Below are 22,094 nucleotides of genomic sequence, written 5' to 3'. Positions count from 1 at the left end.
CGAGCAGACATTTCACGAAAGGAAATAAGCAAATGTGCCAGTAACTACACAAAAACAATACCACTTCCATGGGGTTTGTCAAAAATGCCACAACCTGGAGTTCCCGCTGTGGCGCAGTGGTTAACAAATCCGACTAGGAACCATGAGGTTGCGGGTTCGATCCCTGCCCTTGCTCAGTGGGTTAAGGATCCAGCGTTGCCATGAGCCGTGGTGAAGGTTGCAGACGAGGCTCGGATCCTGCGTTGCTGTGGCTCTGGCGTAGGCCGGTGGCTACAGCTCCGATTTGACCCCTAGCCTGGGAACCTCCATATGCTGCAGGAGCGGCCCAAAGAAATAGCAAAAAGACAAAAAAAAAAAAAAAAAAAAATGCCACAACCTGCATGTAACCATAGAAGAAGTAGCAAGTGGAGTTTGAGCAACTGGCTACAAAGTAGCTCCTCAAAAATGTCAAAGTCAGAGTTCTCTTGTGGTGCAGTGGGTTAAGGATCTGACATTGTCACTGCAGCAGCTTGGGTTGCTGCTGTGGCAAGGGTTCCATCTCTGACCTGGGAACTTCCATATGCCGTGGGCAAGGCAAAAAAAAAAAAAAAGCAAAAGTCAAGAAACACAACAAAGACTGAACAACAATTTGGGAAGCTGCAGATTAAAAGCGACTAAAACACCACACATAAATGTAAGACGTGATGCTGGTGGAACTGGGAGAGAAATAGCTGTGAGGGACTTTACTGGGCAGTTGGCAGACTGTGCGTTAGAGAACAGTCGAGTTGCAAAGTTACATTTCTAACCTTGCTAAGTATGCTCCTTTTGCATAATGAGAACGTGATTGCCTGTGGTGGGTGGAAACTGATTGAAAGAACCCCAAGCGACGTTGTGGGGTGCCGGAAATGGGTTTTATCTTGATCATTTTGTGCATATTTAACAAAGTTCATGCTCTTTGTGTACTTAAGATCTAAACATTTAACTATAGGTAAACTTTATCTGCAAAAAAATAATTAAGTGTATTGGGAAAAAACCTTTCCAAAACATAAAAAAAAAAAAAACGAGATTTCGGTGCTTAGTGTAAAAAGTCATTGAAAAGAAATTTACAGTGTAACACACCGTGAAGAAAAAAAGAAACATTTAATTGTATGGTCAAATAAAATAGCCTCAACATTCCCAAGCATCAAGAGCTGTTATGTTTAAAGAGCAAGAGTCAGGATGACATCTGTCTTCTCCATAAATTAAACGCACAGCGTATCGAAGGCCGTGTCCGCCCTGATCTGAGGGTGAAAGCACAGGTTCTCCATTTAAACATTAGGAAGGGATTTTTATCATCCTCGAGAGTGAGGGAAAGACGTCTGTGGTCTAAGGACCCTGAGGGAAGCCGCTCGAGCCTGCACCTGGGGAGCAAACGTTCTTGAAGGGCTTCTCCAGCCCCCAAAATATGAGTCAGAAGGAGGAAGCTAAGATTCAGGAGTTTGCAAATGAGAAGATGGCAGAGGGCATTAGGGCCGCTTCCCAGCTCTGTGCCCCAGAAACAGGCTCAGCCTTTGGGTGATGGGTAACGCTTCCTACAGGGGTATTTGAAGGTAGAGACACATCTGTGATGCAATTGCAAGACATCTTCCGTGTTCTTTCCTGTTTTTATTCCGCTTTTTTTTTTTTCAAATTTTCCAACAATGAATACATATAACCTTTATAATTAAAATTGAAAACTAAGAAAAATCTGTTAATCATTATCTTTCACTATAGTTTTAAAATTATCACCAAAAATATTAATGTCTCTTCCAGCAAAGTTTATTACCAAACTCAGAAATTCTATTGCACGTCATCACAGTGGCGTCAGAATGACCTACTTAGGCCTAGAAAAAAGAAGTGTCACAATGCTGATTTAGAGGCCTGAGGCTGTTAGACCCGCTGGTTAATCTTTCCTTCTTTTGACCTTCATACACTCTTCTCCAGTATGTGTGCCTCTCGTTCTTTCTCTTTTAATGGATACATATATTTTAAAAAAGCAACATGCATTTGTGATTACTGCCAAATAATTTGAGGGAAATAGTCAATACCCATGATAGCAAAATAATGAAATATGAAAACTTGATCTTTGTCTAAAATATGAGAAATTCCTATGGAAAGTTTCCTAAGATTTAAGCTCCCCATTTCCCTGGTACAGTCTTGGGCTGTGTCTGCTCTAGCATCATGGTCCACGGTATCTGTTCCAGTCTAAAAGTATCCCAGGCTGGATGATAATCATATGGCCACCCTACTTTATATTTTTTTAATTTTCTTTATTTATTTTTGGCCATGTCTGTGCATGCAGAAGTTCCCAGGCCAGGGATCAAACATCAGCCACAGCAGCAACCCCAGCCACAGCAGTGACAACATAGGATCCTTACCTGCTAAGCCACCAGGGAACTCCTGCCACCCTACTTTAGATACTTACGGAGATATTTAATACACACTGGAATGGTCAAACTTTATTTAACTTCTACCCATTCTCAGACCCCTCATGGACATTCACATGTGCTTATCATTTGTCCTTAAAATAGAAAAGAGGAGTTCTTATGAAAAAAGGATAAAGATGAGATAATCCGTCTCTTCAGTCTTCCCATTATTCCTCCAAACAGTTCCTGGTGGGCAGTCCCTAATTAACTCGGGCAGAGTAGAAAGCTAAAGGGCCGGCTGGAGGTGTACGGATTTCCTTGATGTTTATAACTTTGGATGGGGACCTGCCAGTTTTGACTTAAAACTTGGGAGAGGACATTGTTTACCATGAACCTTTGAGCTGCATTGTCATTCTTCCTGTTCTGACGTCAGATCAGGAAATATGGAGAGAGTTATTAAAACTTGCTAATGTGGTGTTTACTTAATTCGAAATGAAATTTTGTCCTAATTGGGCCGTAGCGATAAAACCAGACCTTCGAGCGGCATTGGATGACGGCTACATCCGCCTCCTGATCGTTAAATAAATAGACTCAGGCCTTGTTGCTTAATTATTGGTATGCGCCACTTCCTTCCGTGATTTGTCTTCCTGCAGATGGAACTCCCAAAATTATTTCTGCCTTTAGTGAAAAAGTGGTGAGTCCAGCTGAGCCGGTTTCCCTCATGTGCAACGTGAAGGGGACGCCACTGCCCACCATCACCTGGACCCTGGACGACGACCCCATCCTCAAGGGCGGCAGCCACCGCATCAGCCAGATGATCACGTCCGAGGGCAACGTGGTCAGCTACCTGAACATCTCCAGCTCTCAGGTCCGGGACGGGGGCGTCTACCGCTGCACTGCCAACAACTCGGCGGGAGTCGTCCTGTACCAGGCTCGAATAAACGTAAGAGGTGCTTGTCAGATCAGCTCCTCAAAAAACACATAACTCATTGTAGTGGAGAAGAAGGTTTCTGCATGCACCGAGCCCAGTCTTGGAATGCCCAAGCGGATGAACCGGCGCCTCCCATTTCCTACCCTCTCCCTCCTCCTCGGGAATGGCAGCGGTCGGGCTCCTGTTGGAAATGGCCTTTTGGTTCCTGTAGTCAGCTTGTTCCTCCTTGTACTCCTAGGCTTGCCCACTGGAGCTTTCCTGTCCTGGTTGATGCTGTGCATGCTCTCGCCTTCCTCCTCCTCTTCCGTCCCTTGCATTCATGGTAAACCTTCGTGCCCATGGTATCTAACCTCGAGTCATAGTGCGACGTGGCATAACCTCCATCTTCATAATCTATCTGCTAGAGCGAGCCAAGCAATCCACTTGGTCCCGGTGTTTCACCGAGAGAGCATGAGTGTTCAGGGTAGCTAGTTCCTCTGAGTGGATGAAATCGCCTGTCGTCCTGTAATTCAAAACAGTTGGTAGAAATAGATGATAATGTGTTTAACACTCATTCCGTCCACCTGAAAATCACGACATTAAAAGGAGGAAAAACCCTTCCTGGTAGAAAATGCCAAATGCACAGAAACGTTGTTTGATTGAACAACAAATAATCTACATTTTTAACTCAAGGAAAAGGGTACCCATGCCCACACGTAAGTTGTACCCTTAAAATTATTTTCAAGAGTTTCTCTGTGTCTCTCCAGGGCCTGCAAGCATTCGACCAATGAAAAATATCACAGCAATAGCAGGGCGGGACACGTACATCCACTGTCGTGTGATTGGCTACCCGTATTACTCCATCAAATGGTACAAGAACTCTAACCTGCTTCCTTTCAACCACCGCCAAGTGGCTTTCGAGAACAATGGAACCCTGAAGCTCTCGGATGTGCAGAAGGAGGTTGATGAGGGGGAGTACACGTGCAACGTGCTGGTTCAACCCCAGCTCTCCACCAGCCAGAGTGTCCACGTGACAGTCAAAGGTGAGGCAGTTCTCTGACCCCCCTCAGCTCCCCGTTTCTTACCTAGCTCAGCTGTTGCCCGAGACCAGCCATGAGGCGTGGAGTCGCCTGAGAACCTGCATATTCAGATCAGGACAGTCTTGCTGACGAATGGCAAAGTGCATTCATGTCCCGTCCTCCTTGCAGCTGCATCGTCACCAGACATCTGGGTGATAGAGCTTTCTTGAATGAAGCTTTGGCTTGGTTTTCCGGAGTATGTGTGGTCTTGGTGTTTGTTTTTCATTTTATTTTATTGGAGTCGAGTTGATATACAATGTTGTATTAGTTTCAGGTGTACAGCAAAGTGAATTAGTCATACATATAAATATATCCATTCTTTTTTTCCCATATATTAGGTTATTATAAATGATTGAGTAGATTTTCCGGGGCTATACCGTGGGTTCTCATTCATCATCTATTTTGGACAGTAGTGTGATATGTGTTTTTAATAATACCACCGAAGAAAAGAAGCATAGCTTTGGCTTGGTTATCTGGTTGTCCACCAGATCATTTTAAAACGCACAGCTTTGTTTTCCTAAAACCTCTGAAAAGTGAGTTCTTTCAGAATCCAGCGGAAAGAGGTTTTCTGCCATGGATAAGCACTTTAAGCAAACTAGATGAGCAGGTCACAGCAGCAACATAGGACTGTTAGGATTAAAGGCGCCCACAGAAAATTTTCCTGACTTTTAAATTGCACTTTACGTCATGACGTGGACGGTCATGGAATCGAACCAACAGGATGAGTTTTGGCGACGATGCAACTCAACTCCGGTCTCCTTGTCAGTGAAGACCTGTAAAGTGACCAATCCACCCAGGGACCCACAGGTGTGTCGTGGTGGACACTTAGGGGAGCTCATGCCTACCATTCCCCGATTCAGTTTTCTCAACTGAACATAAAACAAAAATTTTCAATTATGTAAATAATTACATGAAGCAGTCATGGGAGTAGCGCTAATATGCTATGAAATAATATCAAACATGTAGGAGCAGCCTCCTGCCACACTAAGTTGCCTGCCTGAGCTGCCCAGTTATCTCCCCAAGTACCCAAAGTTAGCTTTCGGGGTCCTGGTTACCAAGCTGCATAGCTTTGCCGGGGTCTTCCCCAACCTCCTCTTCTCATCAATCCTGTCCGTTTACCTGTTTGGGGGCACCTATAAATACACCCCCTACACACACACACACACACACACACACACACACACACACACACACACTGTGTAAGGTATCATGTGGTATATGCTATATAACATGTTTTATATATTGCATATTAGATATGCCTGCACAAAAATTTTTTGAATCTTTTTCTTAACATGTATACATTCTTTTTTCTCACATTGTCCTGCTCCATCGTAAGTGACTAGACATAGACCCCAGCAGAATCTCATTGTTTATCCATTCCAAAGGCAATAGTTTGCCTCTGTTAACCCCAAATTCCCAGTCCACCCCACTGCATCCCCTTCCCCCTTGGCAACCACAAGTCTGTTCTCCAAGTCCATGGTTTTCTTTCCTGTGGAAAGGGTCATTTCTGCCGTATGTTAGATTCCAGATATAAGTGATCTCATATGGTATTTGTCTTTCTCTTTCTGACTTACCTTTTTTTTTTTAAACAAAAGAATTTTGTTGAAGAATTTTCTTAAATCATTAGAAATTCTTGGTAAGCTAGAGGGTCATAGTTGCATAAAACTTCATCCTGGTGGTTGTATTTCTCTCTTTAACCATGAAATATGGGACCGCTCCTCTCTGAGCCCAGCACTACTTTAGGCCTTAAGGAAAATAATAATGAAAAAGGTAGATAAGTCCTTTCCCTCATGGAGCACTCCTTCCAATCAGAAGAGACAAATAATAAACAGATAAAACAAGAATATCTTCTAGGATTCAGTACTGTGTAAAGAATTAAAGCACAGCAGTATCTTAACAGCCAGCTACAACCAAGAGTTAAAGCCACTATCAATGAACTTCTTCCACTCTGCTCTCCTAAGACCCATTGTCTAGCATGCCCTTTGAATATCTGTTTTACCCACGTCCTGTTTCGTAACATGATAAGTTGATAATTTTGAAATTTTTGGTCCAGTGAGTTTTGCATATCTTCCAAATATTGGCACAATTTTACTGTATCAAAATACCACCAGGATCTCATCCAAAAAAAGTCTTTACGTATTGGGAAGCTGTCGAGCTCATGGTGGCAGATACACATTTTTCCAAAAATTTATTTTCCTTTCTTGAAAGTTTGAATGTTATTATTTGCAGCAAACATGATCAGCTGTGATCAGTTGGAAGCATGACAATTTCATTCATATCTTTTCCAGAAAAAAAAAATTGTCTGCCAGTTATACAAACCTGAAGTAGTATAGTTTTTAGGTGGCGGTCCTTTGAGGAAAAAAATAAAATTCCATGAAAATAAAGTGGCTAGTTGAGCTTAGAACTCAAAATGTGCACAAGTACTTTGCTTCAAGACAACCCTCTGGTCCAGTTGGGCAGCAGAGTGCCTTGTGCATTCTTCCCGTCTTTTTGCACAGAGCATAGGATGTTACAGATGGACTCAAGGGTTGAGATTTATGAAATCATCCATTGTTCTTACATGAAACTAAAAAAAAAAAAGCCAGACTAGAAGTGTGTGGTGGTGAACAACACAAGGTCTAGTGGTACGTTTGGGGTCACTGCCGTGATCCGTGCTGAAACCTCAGCAGTCTTACCCACTTTTGCACATCTGTGCAAATGCCAACCCAATGAGAAAGACAAATAACATTAATATAATGAAAGTGATTTTCTTCTTGTAAACCCCCAAAATGGTCTTAGGGGCCCCCAGGGATCTGTAGTCTACCTTTCGAAAATATCTATTTCATGCTATTTAGTTTATTTCTAACGTTCAGTCGTGATGAATGATGCATCAAGTGAACTGCCTTATGCATCAGTCTTTATCTGGTTTTAACATCATTTCTTTCAGGAAAAATTTTCAGAAATGTGGCCATCGAATAAATGAATATAAATATTTTAACACCAATTTTTAGAAAGCCTAAATTCAAAGAAAGACCATTTGAATCTTTTATTCTTAAATTTTTCCAGACCATGGTAAATCAGTGTATTCATCTTGATACTTCTGATTTTAAGAAACAGAGACCAAATCAAACTAGCATATGCCCCAAAGGAGAGCTTCTTGGTTCTTATAAACAGTGCATCTGTGACTGAAGGAAACAACAACAATAAAATCAAATAGCTTTATTTTCAGGAGTTTCTTTTATTTTAGCATATATTACATACAGTAAATGTTTTCAGCTTCTTTGCGAGCACTGCCAAATAAAAGAAGGAGAGTATTATTTGTGCAGTATTTCATCATAATTGACGGATGAGAAATGACTGCCGCTGAATGAGGCGGCTGCTGGGGTTTGGAATCTGCAGCATTTCACAGAGCGGTCAGGAAGGCTGCTTGGAGAAGGTGAGATTTGAGCAGTGGCGTGGGGGAGGAATGTTCTTGGCAAAGAACAAAACAGTCGGGGGCGCGCCTGGCAGACTCTGGGAAGAGCAGAGAGGGCCCATGGCTTCAGTGGCATGAACAAGCGGGAAATGAGGAGGGGGCACTGGGGTCAGAATGGCAGGGCTGGTTCCTGCAGGGCCCTGGGGCATCGGGATTAGGAGGGCCTGAGCTGGTCCTCTGAGTGACATGAGGACATTTGTTGAAGGATTCTAAACAGAGGTATCATATGGCCTGACTTAGGTTTTAAAAAAATACTTCTGACTCTGTGCCGAGAATGGGCCAACGGGCAAGAAGGGACAAGCAGGGGAACCTGTGAGAGGCGGGGGTCCCAGAACCTGGGGGAGCAGGGCAGGCAGGGTGTGGAAGGCAGATTCTGGGTATTTTTAAGGTCTAATCAATAGGATTTCCCATTGGATTGGATGTGGACGCAGGAGGGATCAAGGCGGAAGGATAATTCCAAACTGCTCACCTGAGCAAGGCAAGAGTCCTGTCATCGGCTGAGATGGCAGAAGAGGTGACCAAAGGACTTTTACGGGAAGAAATTGGGAGTCTGATCTTTGATGTGTTGAAGTTAAAATAGACATTAGGCCAACAAGCGGGCTGATGCAGTGCGAAGTTGGTGTGTAGATGAGGGTGGAGTTTGGGAATCTGGGCTGTAGATTGGGAAACACCTGTGAGTTGATAATGTGTAAAGCCGGAGGCCAAGGTGTGACCCTCAAGGGATCTTGTGCCTCTCGGCAGATTTTAACTTCATTTAGATAGGCTTCTCGGTCTCTTAGATGCGCATTAAAACTTACTCACCAAATATCTGACGATAACGTCAGACACACCTTCAAACAGTGACTCCTTGAAATTTAAATGTGTCCTCATTAGATTTCCTGGATTAGGATGAATCGGTGTATTAACCACTTTCCTACAGATTTCAAAGTATAGGAACCCAAATCAAGCTCATTGAACAGCCATGACCACAGTACCTTTGGGGAGAGGGTGGCGACTCAAGGCTATGTTACAGCAGACTTTGGGAAGTCAGAGGTAGAGTGTGTGGGTCTCAGGAGGCCTGGTCCAGACTCCCAATTACCATCTGAACCGTCTTTGTGTGTCTCTGCTGCTTCCTTCTTCACATGGGCTCAGTTCCCTCTGAGAAGCTTCAGGTAGCAGGAAATCTGGCCCTCGATCCCTCTGGACTCAGATACCCACAACCTGCAACGGAAAAGAAAAGAGCCCTCCCTGACCTTCCCACGTGGGAACATCCTAGGGCAGAAGGGACTCTGATTGGCTCTCTGTAAGCCATCAGCCCACTCCTGGGCCAATCCCAGTAGCCAGAGCAATGGGCACCCGGCTAGGCTGCCTGCCTCCACCTATACCCAGGGAGAACACTTGAGTTATCAAAGAAGAAGGGAAATGAAGACAACAGACACTACAAGCTGTCCTTAAGGCAACTTGGAATTAAAGTATTAACAGAACCGACAGGGCCTCTGGAATGTGTATTTACTTACTGAAATAAGTAAAGAAAGCCGCTGAGCAGGCCAGTACCTCAGAAAATAAGTCCTATCCAATTTTTCCAGAAGGCTAAGGATTTTCCCCAAAACAAACCAACCCTGGGGATTAAAAGAACTGTATTAGGCAGTGGAAGCCAAGCAAGGACCATCGATAATGCCAACTAAAAATACACACACAACCTGAAAGTTGAGAGTTAAGTGTTATTGGGGGCAACGTGAGGACTTCAACCCAGGAGACAGCAACTCTGAGAAAACCACTCTGAGAAGGCGAGGCGGGTAGCTAGGCTATATAGGAGTTTTGCAACAAAAGATAAAACAAAAGGTTCTTGCCAATGATAGGAAACTGTTACCTCAAGTGAAGGAATATTGCGCTTAGTTCTCTGTGTGGGAAGATGCCAGGTCTGGGGCCGCTGACCTCCTTCCCTTGATGTGCATCTCAGCTCTCTGGGGCCAGCGTCCTGAGTGTTCCCGTCCTGACTTTCCCGTGGCTGCGACCGTGGATGACTGTGACATAAATTTTTGTTAACTGATTTGGCAGGCGATATTTTATTTTTCAAAGGGGAGGGTTGGGGAGGGGCCCGAAGGAGGCGCCAGGTGTGGCAATCAAATCAGAGAGACAGAAAACAGAATACCCTCCCGATGCAAGATGGCAGTAAAACCAAACGGATCCATGAAACTTAGAGCAGCCGACTCATCAAAGCAAGGGGCATCCTGCCTGTCTCTCATGGTAACCCTCTAGATGACAGGTTAGATGTCTCCATGGACCCCACCATATCCGAAACCAGACATAACAAACATTTGCTTGGAAAGACTTTAAACAGGGGATGTGCCAAGGAGCTGGGAATACAAAACTTGCTAAAGATACCCTTTGGGGTCATTCACTGTTCATCAGTGTTTGGTGCACATCTCTGGGAAGAGGAGAGTATACTTTTTGTTAATCGTTGCTTCAAAACATTCTTTCTTGGGAATTCCCATTGTAGCCCAGCAGAAATGAATCTGACTAGGAACCATGAGGTTGCAGGTTCGATCTCTGGCCTCGCTCACCAGGTTAAGGATCCGGCGTTGTTGCGAGCTGTGGGAGAGGTCACAGACACGGCTCGGATCCGGTGTTGCTGTGGCTGTGGCATAGGCCGGCAGCTATAGCTCTGGTTGACCCCTAGCCTGGGAACCTCTAGGTGCCTCAGGTGTGGCCCTAACAAACAAACAAAAATTCTCTCTTCTAATTTAAGGAGCATTTTCTAAACTAAATACAATTATTGGCCACTAATAGTACAGGATATCCCACCTTAATTTTATTGAGTTTCATCTTTTTGTGTAGACAAAAGAAATTATAGATACTGAAAGAGGAAGCTACAGACTGAATGGATAGGGTTAAGCCTGCTTCAGCTTGCGTAGAACTTCTTCCCAGGTGAAAAATAAGAAATTCCGGATTCCGATGTGTCAACCTAGGGCATACTTTTTTTGTTTTGTTTTTTGTCATACTCACATGCGTTGTACTCTTGCAAAGATACTTAGAGCAATTGGTTTTAAGATTCCTTTGCATTTCTTGCTTAAGATGACGTCTGACCTTCAACACATAGTAGCAGTTACACCTCATGAACAGTTTTCGCTTTTCCTCAGATGTCACTGGAAAGGTCATAACCAAATTAACTCCTGAACATTTGAATTTGAATTTTAAAGTGTTTTGAAATGAAATATGTAAATTAAATCACACTCCAGTGGTCAGGATTGTAGTCCATCACAGTTTTTAAAAAATTAATAACCTTTATTGGTTTCAATTATGATAAAGATTATGATACAGGAGCGAGAAGGCATCAACTGAATTATAGGAAAAGACAGATTTTTGACCCTCCCTGCGGATCAGGATTAGAAGACAGTCTTTTTTATTTTATTCATATAAATACAGCTCCATCACCTTTGCTCTTAGACTATACACTGAATATTGTATTCTCATGATTTTAGAAGAGCAAATATGATGCCTCAAAAGGTGGCTTCATTGGGCGTGGGCCCGCTTGTTTCCATGAGTCAGGCTGCAAACCATGGAAGCATCTCAAACCAGTCTTACCTTGTTTCCAGGAGGTTCTGTGTTACTGTGGAGTAGGGCAGTGTGTGTGTGCTCTGTGTGTGGGGTGTGTGCTGTGTGGGGAGTATGTGTGTGGGGGGGTGTGTGTGTGTGTGCTGTGTGTGTGTGTGCTGTGTGTGGGGAGTATGTGTGGGGTGTGTGTGTGTGTGTGTGTGTGTGTGCTGTGGGGGGAGTATGTATGGGGGTGTGGGTGTGTGTGTGTCTGCTGTGTATGTGTGCTGTGTATGTGTGTGCTATGTGTGGGGTGTGTGCTGTGTGGGGAGTATGTGGGGGGGGTGTGCTGTGGGGTGTGTGTGGGGGTGTGTGTGTGCTGTGTATGTGTGTGCTGTGTGTGGGGTGTGTGCTGTGTGTGTGCTGTGTGGGGAGTATGTGGGGTGTGTGTGTGTGCTGTGTGTGGGGTGTGTGCTGTGTATGTGCTGTGGGGGGAATATGTGGGGGGGGTGTGGGTATGTGTGTCTGTGTGCTGTGTGTGTGTGCTGTGTGTGGGTGTGTGTGGGGTGTGTGCTGTGTGTGTGGAGAGGGAGGTGTGTGGTGTGGGTGGGTGTGGGTGTGTGCTGTGTGTGTGTATCTTAGAAGACATTTGGAAACAATACTATTTTGCAATCATGTCTTTTTTGCCTTTTTCCCCTTCACTTATTTTGTAACATATGGTTTGGGAAATTGGGAGAAAAAAAATCTCAAAGATTGATATAAATAGTATGTTAAATCATTGATAATGCCTGACACTTAAGCATTTCTAAAATATATTAACCAGAAGCACAATTTTGCTGCCGTCAAACACGTAGGAAGAAATAAATGTCAAAATTCCCTTTTTTTTACTTCATTTCAATTCAACAAGCTGTGTTATAGTTAACACATTTCAAAGCTTCTCCTGCCTCATTTTAGGTGCCACATTGAACTTGAACAGTGCCTAATTGAGTGTTCTAATTGCTAGGGACCAACACTGCCAGGAAAGTTAATTGGCTGCTAGATAAAATTGTCACCTTCTATTTATATTTATATAAAACTTTGTCGTTTACAAAACACTTTCATATGTGTAACCTTAATTAATCCTCACAGTGACTCTGCAGTGTAGGTGAAACATCATCAGAGAGGCCGAATCAGAAGAAGCAGATGACTTGCTCGGAGTTATCCAGTAATGTTACTCAGGACTCAAATGCACATCTTTGCCTTCCAGTTCCACCCCAGAGTGTGATTTTGAAAAGTAATTCACACTGCGGTGGGAAGGCAGGATTGAAGTGAGGCGAAATTAAGGCAAAGGACCTAGGAAGAAAGCCGTTTAAAAAGTCAAGAAAGAAAATTATTTTAGAAGTAAGGACATGAGATACTGAGCCTCTAATTGAAGAATGAGGAGAATTAGTTAAATTGAGGAGGTGGAAAGAATGGATTTGGTGAGTGAGGAGGAGTAAGAAGCAAAGATGACTCCATAAGTTCCGGCTAGAGGATGGGAAGGCCAGGATAAGAGGAAGTCTTGGGAAGGACAAGGCTCAGCGTCAAGTGTCTGTGGACCACCATTCTGGATTCAGACCGGGGCATCTTTGAAATTTGGGGAGTGGGCCAAAATTAGTAGAGAGGGGTCAAGGTTGAAACTGTAAGTTGGCAAGAGTGTCTAAGAAGCATGAAGCTTTCAGAATTACGTTTTATGAGTTTTTAAAAGCAATGTTTGCCAGTTTGTTGTACTTTTTAGATTCTAGATATGCAATATCATACAGTATTTGTCTTTCTCTGTCTGACTTAACTTCACTTAGCATAATGCCGTCCAAGTTTATCCGTTGCTGTAAATGGCAGAATGACATTCTTTTGAATGGCTGAGTCGTATTCCATTGTGTATATGTATGTACCACATCTGCCATATCCACTCATCTGTTGATGGACTCTTAGGATGCTTCCAAGTCTTGGCTATGGCAAATTATGCTGCTATGAGCACTAGGGTGCATGTACCTTTTCCATTTTTTTTTTTTTTTTTTTAGCTGTACACCCAAGAGTAGAATTCCTGAGACATATGGTGGTTCTATTTTTAGTTTTGGGGTTTTTTTGAGAAAAAAATATGACAAACTAGTGAAGCCACCTTACAGACATAAAGAACGCAAGAGTGGTTACCAGGAAGGGGAGGAAGGGCAGTGCCAGGGGTGTTAAGAAAAGGGTTGTGTGGGGTAATATGAAACCATGTGCGTGAACTTTCTGAAAACCGTAAAACACTTTAACACTTAAAGAAATGTAATTCAATTTAAAGAAGTTATCAGTAAGTAATGTTTGCCAATCCTGACAGGAGATGGTGATGCTAAGAGCGCAGCAAAAGCAATCACAGAAGTCTCGCATTTCGTTTCATTTGCTGTCTGCAGCACTTTTCCAGTTCTAACTTGAGACGGATTTTTTACCACACCCTGTGACAAACTCTCGGAAGAATTAGGTGTCATTAACCACATTTCTGACTCACCTCACAGTAGCGACCCTTTGTGCTCTGTCACCCAACAGAGCCACTCATCTGCATGGTTGGCATAAGGCTCCTGCTCCCCCTGCAGTGTTTGATTGTAGCCCACGGCTCGTCTGGTCTGTCCCCACGGCATCTTTTGCAGCGTCGCCAGTGGTGCGGTTGGAAGTGAGGCCAGGTTGAAAATGGTGCTGAGAGTGGGGCTGCCCTCCTCCCTCCCTAAGCCAGCGGCCAGCAGCGCCGTCCTCTGACGACGTGGCTCTTCAGGGGCTCCTGGAGCTGCTGTCACCGCTCTGCGCGGAGAAGCAACCTTGGCAGTGCCACCCACTCCCACTTTCTGTCGGACGTTGGCTCATGTGCTGTTCCAGCCAGAGCCGCTGTTCCAAACCAAACCCTGTCGTCGATGAAGGGTCTTCTCTCAGTCTCACTTTCTTCTGCTTTCCCCTCTCTAGCTACTGGAGCCACTTGTCATGTTGTTTATAGAAAACATAACATTTCTTTGCGCCTCCTTAAAGTTGAGCAGTGTGTAATGTAAGGACCTATTTGCTAGAGTCTTGTGTTACCATAAATTTTAGTCTTTAGCAAAACTTTTATATTGATTTTCAACAATTACGTGGAGAGTGTCTAGTCTCTATTATGAATAACACGAGAGAAGTAGATCCGGTGGGGGACATAAAGGCAGCACATTCAGGGCATAACCATTTGTGGTGATTTATTATTTCAAATGGGAATTTAAGCTCTCTTTGCTAATTATATATCCTAATATGACAAGAGAAGGTGGATTTAGTGGAGTTTTCACCATCCGTCCCTTCTAAACCCCCAGAGCATCTCATGTTCAAATGTACTTAAATTTATTCGCCTAATCTGGGGATTCATGCTCTCAAGCTTCCACAGAAGAGATTTTTTTTTTTTGTCTTTTTAGGGCCGCACCCAAGGCATATGGAGGTTCCCAGGCTAGGGGTCCCATCAGAGCAGTAGTCATTGGCCTACACGACAGCCACAGCAACGCCAGATCCTTAACCCATTGAGCAAGGCCAGGGATCGAACCTGCCTCCTCCTGGATACTAGTCAGATTCATTTCCATTGAGCCACGATGGCAACTCTGCGGTGTTTTTTTGCTTTGGTCAGGATGTCATACTTGAGCTCCAAACTCAGTGGAGTGCTTTGCCTTCAGACAGCTTTGTCCTGGAAGTACTGCTTTGTAATTTTTCTTCCATTCTGGAAAATGAAGCTGATACCTTTCTTTAAGGAAATGCTTTATTAAAAATTATTTTACAAATTATATCTCAAATTACTTTCCTCTAACAGAGGAAAGGAAAGAGATTATGTATTTGATTTGTTATGAAGTCCAAGAATGTGAATTTCTACTCAGCTAACATTGAAATTGTAGGAGAAACAGGGTTTTGCAAATCGTGTTACACTTGTTAGACACAGGGACTCTGAGAAAGAGAGAATTAAGTAGAGCTGAGAAAAGGAGGCGAGAATGACAAGAGCACTCACACTTTCAGTAGCTAACCCAGCATCCGTCTCTGCAGTCGCACACATGTTTGTGCACACACATACACACACACAGGAAAAAAAAAAAAACTTTGGTAGTGCTTAAATAATGCTCTGATGATATTCTAAATCAGAAAAAAAAATCTCTCAATTATTCAAAATCATTTACTGTGGCCTAGTACAAACACAAGTGAATGGTCAGAATGTGTAAGTTCAGCAGTTTTGCTGTTTCTGCACATGCACTATATTCGTATGTCGATAGACACAGATAAGTAGGTATAATATACCCATATATGGCACCTATGTATAAATCAGTGATACAAGGATAGAACCTTAGGGATATAAGGCTCTATAAATATTCTTGGGATTCTTCTAGACCAGCCTCTCAGAGTATACTCAACCTGCCCGTCGACCGCCCTCACATTTCTCCAGACTGTCTGTCTCTGCAGTGCCCAGTAAGCTGTAAGCCCTTAGCCCTTTCTGATTCTGCTTGCCTGTGATTATCAACGTTTCTTCCTCCTGTTGGAAACAAATCTGTCTTTTCTCCAGCGCTTCCCTGTTTTTTGTTTTGTTTTGTTTTGTTTTTTGTCTTTTGCTTTTAGGGCTGCATATGTAGCATATGGACGTTCCCAGGCTAGGGATTGACTCCGAGCTTCAGCTACCATCCCACACTGCAGCCACAGCAACACAAGATCCAAGCTGTGTCTGTGATCTACACCCCAGCTCGCGGCAACACCAGATCCTATAACCCGCTGAGCGAGGCCAGGGGTCGAACCCGCATCCTCTTGGATCCTAGTTGGATTCCTAACCTGCTAAGCCACAGCGGGAACTCCCACGCTTCCCTTTCTTCCTCCTCTGGAACAGCTCAGAACTTTCCCCTTCCCCACAGAAGCTGCCAGATGGGGGCAGCAGTGAGCCGCTGCCTTACCCAACTCGCCTCTAACTTGCACCTGTGTGCTGTGTGCTGTGCAGCAGAGCTGTTTTCCTCTTAAGGAAGCAGGGATGTGTCCATCGCCTCTCAAAGAAACCCAGCCCCCAGGAGTTCTCTGATGTCTGAAGGGCAATGAGAGTGTCCCCTCCACCCCAAGACACGACTGCTTTGTCGTAACCAGGTCCCCTCTGCTGAGACGTTCCTGTGGGCCCAAGAGCCAAGATCCAGGTACTGACTGATCACTTGGGAACTTTGCTTTGGTTGGGAACCAAACCGTATTTGGTTTATCCTGCACCATTGTCATCGGTTTATACAAATTCACTGTTTTGTTTTATCTTATCTCTTTTTTTAAAACCATGCATCGATTCTGGTGTTATTATTCTCGGTTCTACAGGCACATATTTATGCTTACTTAATATATTTATCTTAAATACACTTTCTGTGCTTTTATGAAGATAAATATGTAAATATATAAAATAAAAGTAAATGCTTAGGTTGTCTCCTAGATCTTTGACTCTCTATAAAATGCTGCAATGAATATCCTTGTAGATGTGCCTATGTGTAATATTAGGTATAAGACAAGAAATAGAATTCTTAGATCATAGAATTTAATTAATTTCACTAATGACTACATAGCACTTGCTCACATTCCTGTGCTGGTTTATGCCACCATCCGCCATGTGTGAAAGGTCACGTTTCCTTCTATCTTTGCCAATAATTAGTATTATCTGCCCTTCTAATTTTTTCAATAGAATGTATTTTAGCAATATGGTTAGCTTTTTTCTACCATCAATACTGTTCTTTTTAGGTATTTGGATGAGTTTCCTTTACGCTCTTTGCCATCAGACTTCCTGCTGTTCCTTCCCACATTGCTATGGGTCTTTCATGTATCTATGAATCTCTTCTTGTTGCTTAACTTTATTTACTTATTTTTGATTTTTAGGCTTGCGCCCATGACATATGGAGGCTCCCAGGCTAGGGGTCGAATCAGAGCTGTTGCTGCCAGCCTACGCCACAGCCCCAACAAGGCAGGATCTGAGCTGTGTCTGCGACCTACACAGAAGTTCACAGCAACGCCGGATCCTTAACCCACTGAGCAGGACCAGGGATCAAACCTGCATCCTTATGGATACTAGTTGGTTTCATTACCCCTGAGCCACAACAGGCGCTCCTTAACTTTATCTTTGATTGTCTTCTTTGGGATCTCGTTTAAGAAGTTTCTGGGCTTGTTCTTACTTCTTTAAATGTGGCTTCGTGTTTCTGTTCTCCTGTCCCCGTGTAGGTCTTCAGTACAATTGAGGACTGTTGCTATAGTGGAGGGGGGTGTCCAGCTTCTCCATTGGTTGAGGCGGTTTTCCTAATATCACTTATTAAATGACTCATGCTCTCCACTCTTTTCTGTACATCAAGATAACATGGTGATGTGGCCAGAGGTCATTTTAGTTCTGTGAAATGGGTTGAAGTGTGTGACTTTTGATGCTTTTTTAAAACGCATATGTTTACTTGAATTGATTTTACATCAAAATTTTTTTTATTCAGGAGTTCTGGTTGTGGCTCGGTGGTCAACGAACCCAACTAGTATCCATGAGGACATGGGTTTGATTCCTGGCCTTGCTCAGTGGGTTAGGGACCAAGCGTTGCTGTGAGTTGTGGTGTAGGTCGAAGATGTGGCTTAGATCCTGTGTTGCTGTGGCTGTGGTGTAGGCTGGCAGCTGAAGCTCTGATTGGACCCCTAGCCTGGGAACCTCCATATGCCGCAGCTGCGGCCCTAAAAAGAAAAAAGCAAAAATATATATATATATATATATTTTATTCAGATTATTTTGTTTTTTCCATTTACTCTCTATTTTCTGTTCTCTTTACTTTGCACTAGATGGGATCATTGAAGTACAAATAATTTTTTTATTAAAGTATAGTTGATTTACAGTGTTGTGCCAATTTCTACATAGTGACCCAGTCATACATACATATCCAGTCTTTTTCTCCTATTATCTTCCATCTCGTTCTATCCCGAGATTGAAGATAGCTCCCTGTGCTGTATAGTAGGACCTCATTGCTTATCCACTTATTCTAGATGGAATAGTTTGCATCTCCGAATCCCAAACTTAGATTTATAATAAGATCTGTTGATACTAAGATATGCTGCAGTCATATCTTCAAGCCCATGAGTTTCCTTGTACTGACTATTCAATTCAGTGAGACATTTCATTAGGCTCTTTAAGAAAGAGCCAGCTGCTTGTGACGGGTATTAATCTAGGCTTAGCAGTAAAATACCTTGGTTTTGTGGATGTGAATTTTCCAAGATGTCTACAAGTGATAAAAATAATTGGAAGTTTTCACTTGTTACCTTTCACTCAAAAAATCAAAACATGTTGATGCCGAAAGCCATCTGGTCTGAGTCTCGTCAAGATGAAACGAACTCAGAACTGGAGACACTTGTGCAAGGCCACACAGCTGGCTGAAAGAGGAGAGAGCAAGTCTACATAATTCGTTTTTCAGAGACCTTTGCTGATGTGAATATTGTATGGAGGGAATAAAGAGGGACAAGTCTTCAACCGATCCATTTTTAGGCACTTGACAGTGTCCCCCCTTCATTATGTCACTCATCCAGTGCCCTGAAACCTGCCATAATAATTTCATTGACTCACAGCTGTGTGGCAATAGCATACACCCTTGTCTTCTCTGCGACATGTTTCATGAGAAAGAGAGCCAGTTGAAGTCAGTAATGCTTAGTAGCATCTAAAGAAGGATGACCTCTTCTAAGTCAAGGTGGTGGAGATACTGCTCAAGCAATACTTTGATGTTACTACCTCTTCCTACGCATGTGTTTTCATGAAATTGCTCCTACTTTCTCTAGTCGCATTAGCCCAGTATTTCAAATAGGAGCTGAAAATCCTCACAGGGTTTGCTAGTAATGTATCTAGACCAGATCTTTGTCATCAAAGCAAATTTTAACTCAGAGAATCTCGTTGGTTCTCACAATTGACTTGTTCGGGTAGTCTTTGTGTATCTTCTGTTGACGAGACAAGCAATACTAGGCTGGTTGCTGCCACCATGGAGTTGGGGTCAGTGAGAGGACCTGGAGACAAATAACGGTAATACATGGCAGGAGGTAGCCAGTGCTTGAGAAAAGTAGCTCAGGGGAGAAATGAGACATTTTGTGTACGGGAAAGCCGTGGGTAGGCAAATAAGAAAGTCGCTGATTTCAACCCAAGGCCATCCAAGAAGTATGTGTGAGGTGTTTTGAAAGCAGAGAAGATGGACATCCAGCTAGTTCTGGGTATAAAGTCTGGAGGCAAAAAAAAAAAAAAAAAAAGACTTCTCAAGAGAAGCAGAGTAGAGTCTCAAATGGATCTAGAGCCTGAAAAAAATCTCCAAAGCGAGTGACAGCTATGTTGAGTTTTCACCCTTTAAGCTGGAATGGGAGGCAGTGGGGCCAACTGGGCCGGAGACAGAAAGAGGGAGAGGGTGAAACCCCCCCATGCAGAGTCCTTGTGGCTGAGCCGTAGGGTGCTATTGTAGGCGAGTGATGAGGGCTGTCAGAGACCGGGCAGGTCTTGCGGCATTTGGTGCCCCTGCTTGATCCGGAGGGCAATGAAGTGATTAAAGCAGAGGGATATACTCTCAATAATGCGTTAGAAAAAAATAATCTGGTTGAGGTCTATGAGATGGATTATGGTGCAGAAAGAAAAAAAATAGGACTAATTAGGGCATGGTTGAGGTGTTTTAATAAAAGACGATGGTAGTGTGTTTGGGGGTAAAAAAGATCCTGAGAGGTTGGGTAGACAAGATGGTGCAGCCCACGGAGAGTGGTTGGAGACAGACCTGTATAGCAAGGGATGTGATGTTACATGTAGCACCTTTGTAATAACTTCTATTGTTCTGAACTTTTTGCACCTGGGAGATGCTGCTAGCACTAATAGGGATACAGAATTGAAGGAGAGGCTTAGATTAAGGGGCCCCACTTGGTTTGGGATTTGAGATGCTTCTGGAAGTTTAAGATGAAGGTCTTAACAGACAGCTGAACAGGTGGGCAGGGAGCTGGAGAAGGAGTTTTGGATGGAAATGTTGATGAGGCAGTCAACAGCATGGAGCCGACACCTGGGACGAGGGTGTAGGTGAAGCCAGCAGGGACACAGGGGATGCAAGGCCAGGACAGGGCACCACCGAGGAAACACATTTCCGTTAGTAAGGAGCACACAGTCTCCATTTGAAATGCTGAACAATTACTGAAGGCTTTTAATCTCCTTCATACTTTGTATGAATTTTTTAAGTGAACAGGGCACCTGCCTTCATCGTCCCATTGCTACAGCATCTGTGAACTCTTAGCTCTTCTAAAATGCTTGTCTAGGAGTTGCCATCATGGCTCAGCAGAAACGAATCTGACTAGGAACCATGAGGTTGTGGGTTTGATCCCTGGCCTCACTCAGTGGGTTAAGGATCTGGTGTTGCTGTGAGCTGTGGTGTAGGCCACAAACATGGCTCAGATCTGGCTTTGCTGTGGCTGTGGTGTAGGCCAGCGGCTACAGCTCCAATTTGACCCCTAGCCTGGGAACCTCCATGTGCCACAGGTGCAGCCATAAAAAATAAATGAATAAATAAATAAATAAAATGCTGGTCTAGGATTTATCTAGAGATGGTGACATCTGTTATTCCTGAGAATATATTGCTAGTCCATTTAATTAACTTGGATCGTTTCAAATCGTATTTATTATACAAACATTGTGTAATTCAGTGCTAATAATTGAAAAAAATCTAACACATCGTTAATCATATTGAGTTCTTCATTGAGTAAAATGAGGACCATGTTCGACCGAAAAACATCATGCATTAGGAAACAACACCAGGAAACAAAATAGCTCCAACTCATTGTAACAATTGCAGCGTAATCTGAGAAAAGATGTTTTATCACAGCAATAGCCACAGCAGACGATGTTTTAACAAAGGCAGTACGAAAGTGCAGACCGAGGACCATGGGCATTCAACTTGAGGGGGAATGGTGACGTTTGTGTGTATGATTTTGCATGTATGTTTGGTTTTGGTTTTTGTTTTATGGCCACACCCAGGCATGTGGAAGTTCCTGGGCCAGGGTTTGAGTCCAAGCTACAGAGGTAGCAACGCCGGATCCTTTAACGCGCTGTGCCAGGCTGAGGATTGAACCCCTGCCTCCACAGCAACCCAAGCTGTTGCTGTCAGATTCTTAACTTGCTGTGCCATAGTGGGAACTCTTGTTTGTTTTAATTATAAATAGTCTTTCAAATCATGGCAAGTTTCTTGAACCTGACTTTCTGAAATTGGGGTAAATGTATGTCACTTGGCCCCAACTATTGTTTTCTGTCCACAAAAGGGCACATTTCTTTACTGCGCAGAATGCAGCCAGAGCTGGGCGATCTCTGACACTCCAGCTTGCAGTGTTTGCTATGTCACTTGTCTTAAAGAGTTTCCTAAGTGCACCTAAGCCTCCTACCTCATCCAGCCAGGGAAGTTTAAATGTGGTGTTTTCAAGCTCCAGCCGAAGGAAAATGGGCACCTTTAACCTATTTAATTTTTTATATTGTGTATGGTTTGGGCTGTTGCAAGAAGGCCCAGGACACAGCTCCCTCAGGGCATTTCGGAGACAGACCCTGAAAGCCGTCCTCCCACACCAGAGGGACAGTGCCCCCTCCGTCTCTGTCCTTCCCAGCCAGCAGCAGTGCCAGAGGACACTCTGCCGCCACACGCCTGCCTTTTATTTCTAGGTCAGTGTTTGGGTGTCAGTTGATATCAGTTCATGTCGAACCCTGAGGGAGCTGAGAGAGCAAGGTCAAGAAGGGCTGGCAGAGGCGCCCATGTTCATGTGCACGTGCC

At 43.6% G+C, this 22,094-nt stretch overlaps 1 protein-coding gene across 7 annotated transcripts in view; it reads left to right on the top strand.

Annotated features, from left to right (window-relative positions):
- DSCAM (DS cell adhesion molecule) overlaps positions 1–22,094 on the top strand; it is a 744,988-nt gene that overhangs the window by 434,275 nt on the left and 288,619 nt on the right. For 5 of the 7 annotated variants that reach the window (XM_084992175.1, XM_084992177.1, XM_084992176.1 and 2 more), the window contains 2 exons: positions 3,017–3,313; positions 4,041–4,316. In XM_084992175.1, coding sequence (XP_084848301.1) covers positions 3,017–3,313; positions 4,041–4,316 — 573 coding nt within the window. The remainder of the gene's footprint in view (positions 1–3,016; positions 3,314–4,040; positions 4,317–22,094) is intronic. The other 2 variants (XM_084992181.1, XM_084992178.1) reach the window with 1 other exon arrangement.

Source organism: Sus scrofa, chromosome 13 (assembly GCF_054392235.1).
Source record: "Sus scrofa isolate SSC_HxYL_T2T_F1_AM1 chromosome 13, Sscrofa_HxYL_maternal_Yorkshire_Landrace_v2.0, whole genome shotgun sequence".
NCBI classification, from domain to species: Eukaryota; Metazoa; Chordata; class Mammalia; order Artiodactyla; family Suidae; genus Sus; species Sus scrofa.
This window is presented reverse-complemented; position numbering and strand designations above follow the sequence as displayed.